Source organism: Carassius carassius, chromosome 40, assembly GCF_963082965.1.
Source record: "Carassius carassius chromosome 40, fCarCar2.1, whole genome shotgun sequence".
NCBI lineage: Eukaryota > Metazoa > Chordata > Actinopteri > Cypriniformes > Cyprinidae > Carassius > Carassius carassius.
Genome location: NC_081794.1, coordinates 25,917,363 through 25,923,993, shown reverse-complemented (window position 1 = coordinate 25,923,993; position 6,631 = coordinate 25,917,363). Strand labels below are relative to the sequence as shown.

At 36.4% G+C, this 6,631-nt stretch overlaps 1 protein-coding gene and 1 long non-coding RNA gene across 3 annotated transcripts; one reads left to right on the top strand and one right to left on the bottom strand.

Annotated features, from left to right (window-relative positions):
- The first annotated feature begins 770 nt into the window (after positions 1–770).
- Positions 771–1,384, top strand: LOC132122471 (uncharacterized). The gene is made up of 2 exons (XR_009426386.1): positions 771–893; positions 1,173–1,384. It is a non-coding gene; the product is annotated as an uncharacterized LOC132122471 (long non-coding RNA).
- Positions 1,385–6,442, bottom strand: LOC132122470 (E3 ubiquitin-protein ligase TRIM39). 2 transcript variants are annotated; one of them, XM_059532760.1, is made up of 6 exons: positions 5,795–6,436; positions 4,194–4,289; positions 3,724–3,954; positions 3,571–3,593; positions 3,234–3,352; positions 1,385–2,080 (listed from the first exon to the last, which is right to left on the bottom strand). In XM_059532760.1, exons 1-6 carry the CDS (start codon positions 6,206–6,208, stop codon positions 1,545–1,547), a joined length of 1,419 nt encoding a protein of 472 aa, XP_059388743.1. In that variant the 5' UTR covers positions 6,209–6,436; the 3' UTR covers positions 1,385–1,544. The 2 variants fall into 2 exon arrangements, with proteins under 2 accessions (XP_059388743.1, XP_059388744.1); XM_059532761.1 differs by lacking the exon at positions 3,571–3,593 and having other exon boundaries at positions 3,234–3,375; positions 5,795–6,442.
- Positions 6,443–6,631: the final 189 nt, after the last annotated feature.

The following is a 6,631-nucleotide window of genomic DNA, read 5'->3' as shown; positions in this document are numbered from 1 at the left end:
ATCATGAAAATGCGACATGCAGTGTTTGAAAACTTTATTGTTGCAAAATGATGGTTTTATCAACTATTTCAAACGATAGATTATTTCTACTGCACAATATTAAGCAGCAATCTAATGTTCTGTTCAGCCCTAAATAGTATGTAAACCTAATCAAACCTAATAGTATGTAAAAAAGCAAATATCTCAATGTTCTTGAGATATTTGCTTTTTTACATACTATTAGGTTTCTGTTGTAAGATGTTATAGATGGTAATATACTTGATGTTGTAATCTAAGGTCCTCCTCTGAGCATGCGTCTCGAGTTTGCAAAGTCATGATCACAGGAAAAGGTAAAGAGACTTCTGCGTGCTCTGGCGAGGCGAGCGAGTGTCTGTTTTCTCCAGAAACACGTGTCATGGTCTGGGGCTGATGAGGCTGGACAGCTGGAGTTGTCATCAGTGCTTTATTCAGAGTTCACAGAGCTTCAGCACAAAGACCACATCAACAACAAGCATTAGCTGCTCAAACTCCACCTCATGTTGGGAGTTTCTTCAGCTGTACTCAGAAGTTTGGAATTTTATCAAACCTTGTACTAATTAGACATTTTTCAGATGCACAACCATTCAAAAGTATAGGGTCAGTAATTTAATTTATATTTTTTGAAAGAAATTAATACTGTTATTCAGCAAGGATGCATTAGTTTTTATGATAATTAAAATGATTGTATTTCATAATTACTATTATGATAATAATTCTATGATTATTAGATAGGCTACGACAAGAAAAACACACAATGCATACCGTTACAACGGATTCCTATTTCATATAAATGCTTGAACTTTATATCCTAAAAATTATCCCGATTTCCACAAAAATATTAAGCAGCACAACCATTTTCAACACTGGTAATAAATGTTTCTTAAGCAGCAAATCGTCATATTAAGAGCATTCCTGAAGGATAGTGTGACAGTGAAAACTGTGATCACAGGAATAAATGCATAGAAATTACACAGAGAAACTGAGTTATTTAAAGTGTAATACATTTTTTCCATATTACTGTTTTACCGTGTTTTGATCAAACAAATGCAGCCTTGAAAAGTTTAAATAAGATTTTTTTCTTCTTTATTGTTTTTGTAAATTCTTATGCTTTTTAAAAATATTTCCCAAATGTCAGAATATCATTCTTTGATGAGTTCAAAATAAAATAATTTACAATAAACATACTGCTACTCTAGATAATTTTTATGCATGCTTGCTGAATAAAAATATTGATTTCCTTAAAAAAACGGTAGCTAGTGTTTTCTTGTTAAGAGAATACCTCACCCAAAAATGAAAATTGTTACCTGAAAAAAAACAACCTGTTTTGTTCCCCACATGCTTCAAAATGTCTTCTTTTGTGTTCAGCTCAGCATAAGAAATTCGTACAGGTTTGGAACAGCTTGAGGGTGAGTAAATGATGACAAAATTGTAATTTTTAGGTGAACTATCCCTTTAAATCATTCTTGTACTACTTCAGTCCTTCAGACTCAGAATAGTGTGTATCATGAAATGTTTGTCGAGTTAGGCTACTCTGTGTACACAGACACCTTCTCCGCTAAAATATGCAGCGGATGTCTTTTACATGTGTTGGAGAAATATGGAAACATCTTTTCCGTAAACTTGTGCTTATACTTGTAGAGCAGAGAGTTGTCTCCGGCGTCTGAGAACATGACTCTGCCGGCCTCCCAGTCGAGCTGAACCCGGATCTTCTGAGGTTTCTTCTTGAGCGTCAGAGGAGCGCTGCTGGCCGTCCGCGCGCGGTACTCTCCTCCGTACAGGCAAATGGTCCACATGCCGCGCTCGGGGCTCGGTGGGAACCACTCTTTACGCTGCACGCTTTCTTTCACCACCCCCAGCGCCCACTCGCTGCAGTCGCCCACCTCCACGTCCCAGCTGTGCCGGCCGGAGCCCAAGCCCTCGGAGCCCAGGACGCACTCGTAGAAGCTGAAGCGTTCGGGGTTGTCTGGGACCTGCTGGTCTTCCTCCATGTAACGGATGGAGGTGAGGTCGTCGGACACAGCCACGCAGACGTCGGCGGTGTTGGGGTCGAGGATCACGGGAGCTGAGGGTTTGACAGGTATTTAGAGTTTAGTCACTGGCAAGATCAGTTTTGAGGCAAGTGATTAAGACTCGATATTCATAAACAATAATGCAAATTCTACATAAATTCTAGTTTGTGAAACTAGACTCCTAGACAGCCACTGGGACAAGACCACAGGAGCCAGTCCTCCGCACAATCTGACTTTGCTGCAGCCTGGAATTGAGCTGCTGGTTTCATCTGGCCCCGGTTGAGCCTGGTTTCTCCCAGGGTTTTTTCTCCATTGTGTCACTGATGGAGTTTTATTTCCTTGCCGCTGTCACCTCTGGCTTGCTTAGTTGGGGATACTCGATATCCAGCGATATCATCAACTTCATTGTACAGATACTATCTGAACTGAACTGAGCTGGATGATGAAACCACTGAATTCAATGATGAACTATTTTCCTAATTAATACTGTACAGTTGCTTTGACACAATCTGTATTGTTAAAAGCGCTATATAAATAAATGTGACTTGACTTGAAATAATCAGTAGCTACAGTGTAAAAAACAAAAAAGATTATTGGAGTAGGTTTCACATGAAAATACCATTCAGTCTTTCTACTTCAGCATATTATGTTTAATTTTATGTATCCTTGCTGTTTCTGTGTAATTAACTGTGAAAAAAATTTTTTTGTACAATAAATATTTTTAGTGTATTTGAGACTTTTTTCCCCTTTTTTATTTAATGGACACTTTGATTTTATATATATATATAATTGTATTTTAAATAAATGTATGCCATTTTATTTTATTTCATATTATAGATTTACCCACAAAAAATGTTGTGATGTCTTGTAGTTCTGTAACAGAAAGATCAGTGTTTATAACATTTATTAATGTACATAATGTGTTACTTGCCATTTCTTTGTAATTAATTGGGGGAAAATGGTGTTGAAACCAATTTTTGCTGTAATTGTTAATTTTGAACAGACTTTTAAGGTCTAAAGTATTATTATTTTAATGGAAACTGAGTTAGTGTTTTATCGCACTACTTATTGCAAGTGCAGTGACAGTTTTAATCTATTTTTAATCATTCCTACTCCCTGATTTCTACATATTTCATTCAGAAACTAACCTTAATATATATATATATATTCTATATTTAAAAACCTGATGGCTTTCTTTGCTCTTACTGTACGTGATGGCGGTCTGCATCTTCTCCCACACTCTGAACTTGAGCGAGCCGATGTGTTTGGCCACATCAATCAAAGCTCCAGAGATTTCCTCTGGATCCTGAACGGTGAAGTCCATCCTGGGACAGAAACGGAGACGCTTCTTCAGATTAATTTAGGTTCTTCCGAAACTGACAATGAGCCCGAGTCAACAAATTCAACTCCAGTTAATGTTACATGTCAACTGACTTCTTGTTTAAGTAGTCTTGTGGCTGCAGGTTACTAAACTATTAAACCAATCACTCTGCCTCGGTTTATTTAATGTTATAAAATGACTGATTGACAAAGATATTTTTACCGTTCTGAAGTCTTCTTGTAGTTCTGTAACAGAAGGATCAGAGAGTTAAAAAAATAATCTCCTGCTCCAGGTTTACTTAGACTGAGTTGATATGCATGCAATATCTAAATATTTAATCAATACTATTAAAATAATATAGCTTTATTTTGCTACCTTCAGAAATGCCATGTCATCAGCGCTCATGGCCTCTTCAGTTGAGCTAATGGCTTCTCTTAAGGTCATGATCTCATCTGTCAGTTTGTCCATCTTCTCCTTCATCTTCTGGCTCTTCTTCTCCTCTTCCTCACTCAGAGCTCTCAGCATGGAGATCTCCTCATCATGCAGGAACTGATGGAGATTTTCAAAGTTCTCCTTTATCAGACGCACTGTGTTCTGGGCCTGTCTCTGTCCAGAGGGTTTAGAGACTCTCAGAAAAATGTTGCCACCTTGATGTTTTCATGCAAAATGTTTAAAAATGTAGTAAGAGTAATTCAATAACTAATTACTGTAGTGCATAGTCACATGAATAGCATCATGTCATGCTTCACATTTAACGGTTCTGTTAAAACATGCTAAAGTCCCAAAACAGACTGAAAATCCTGTTAAAATTGGCTTGTGTTAATCGTTTGTCTCGGAGATGTTACCCTGATGTGTTGTGACGTTTCCTGGCAGGTTTTCTTGGCTGTGTTTAACATCTCCAGTTTCTCCTGCAGGGGTGTGAGAGCTGCTCTCAACTCCCTCTGAGAACGATAGAGAGTTACTGTCAGTTCTCGCTGTTCATCTCAAACTACAGCATGCAAAATAAAAACATATTGATAAAACAGAACCAAAACCTGCTGGGATTCAATCCTACAATTTAGTGCCACTCTTTTTAATTTATAGGTATAAAATAGTTTGTTAGTTAATAATGGAAATGACTTGTAAAACTGCTGTGAAAAAAAAGTTGTATTTATTTATATCACACATATATACGTTTTTATATGTATATATAGACCTATGTCTATATTACCAAGACTTGCACTCAAAACTACACCAACATGCTAGAACTCAAGATGGCAAAAGTTGGGATGATTAATCAGCCACGCAGCAGATATATCGGTCTATCACTAAACAACAAGATTAATCGAAATATCGGCCAATTTATCGGTCAATTGCTATGACATCGATTTACATTTATTAATTTAGCTGATGATTTATCTCACAATATTTACTCAATTCACAATAAATGACTATAAAAATGTTTAATATTAAAATACTCAAAATATGTATTAACATTTAAAAATAAAAATGTATAAATATATAAAAATAAATCTAATTATATTTAAAAGTTTATATATACATATATATACCGCACACTAATTTGCACAATAATTTGAGATTAGCCTAAATTTCATGATATAAACCTCAAATTGGCAAAATATTGGATGAATTATCATTCAAGCAGATTAAAAATATATAAATTATTATCTGCTGAAAACCTCAAAAAAAAAAAAAAAAGTAAAATATTGGTCATTTCATATGTTAATCGCTGTAACATTTACTTTTTTATTTATTTTTTTATACATGTATTCATTTATGTTACATTTAAAACAATATCAACTATATATTACTAGTGCTATCAAACGCTTAATCGTGATTAATCGCATCCAAAATGTTTGTTTACATAATGTGTGTGTACGGTGCATATTTATTTTGCATATATAAATACACACACACAACATATATTTTGAAAATATTTACATGTATATATTTATAAAAATTACATTATATATAAATATATTTAACATAAACATGCATGTGTGCGTATTTAGATATACTTAATATACAGTATATACACGTATGTAAACAAAAACGTATTATAGATTAAATTAATCAGGAGTAATCATTTGACAGCACTATATATTACATTTAAAATTTTTATATGTATTACATTATTTAAATAAAATATGTATAAATATCAAAAAATATATTTTATTAGTATTTTAAACATAACATTACTAGACTGCAATTACAATTTGAACTCAAAACTTGACGTGGCACAATAATTTCAGATCACACTGAATAACATGCTTCAAACAAAAAAAGATTTATCAAGTCCTTTGTTCATTGCCTAGTATTGGCCAATGTATAAGTCATAACTAGAATCGTGCAAAGTTTTGATGACAGTTGCTCCAACCATCATATTCTAAAATATTGTAACTGACACTTTTGATAAAGTGTTTTTTTTAATGCACCCGTTTCTCACCTTACACTCTTCTGTGGCCTCTTCAATGGAGCTGAACTCGTGAGCTTCATGTTCCTCTCCCTGACACTGATCACAGATCAGCTCCTCGTCCTCCATACAGTACTGAGTCAGTCTCTCTCTATGCTGGCTGCACAGATCTCCATCCTCCAGCGTCTCTCCACCCTCCATGCCGTTTCCCACCCGCCGCGGCTGCCCTTGAAACAGCGAGTCGAGCAGCCCCTTCAGCACACTGTCCAGTAGCTCGCGGCCGTAGCACTCGGTACAGCCTGACCCGTCCTGCCCCAGCTCATCCCGACACAGCTGCAGGCAAGCCTGGCACAGAGTGTGTCCGCAGGGCAGCAGCAGCGACCCTTCACCCTGGCAGCCTGGGCACAAGGAGTTGCTGGAAGGTGAAGAGGGTTGATCGTCTGACATTATGGTAGTTCTCTGTTTGTTGTTGTCTTCTAAATGTCCTTGCTCTTTGAGTGTCTGGTCTGCAGCTCTCTGGTTGTTACACAATCACTGCTGTGCACTGGGTATCAAAGGAAATCCCCGTTTGGATAGTTGGTGGTCTATTTATAAGCGAGTTATTTTGAAGCAAGCTCCAAGTTGTTTATATGCAACGGTGTCTATGTGGAGAGTTTTGCTTGGTGCAGATCGTAGGGCAAGAGTGTTGCTGAGTCACTAGTGTGTGTGTGTGTGTGTGTGTGTGTGTGTGTGTGCGCACTGGCATTAAAGTGTAAAGTGATACCACTTTCCTCAAGTGCTCTAACATCAGTCAAATCCCAATCACTTTCATCTGCATGATTAAAAAAACTTATATTTTTATATAATTTTCTTCAACATTGATAAAAATAT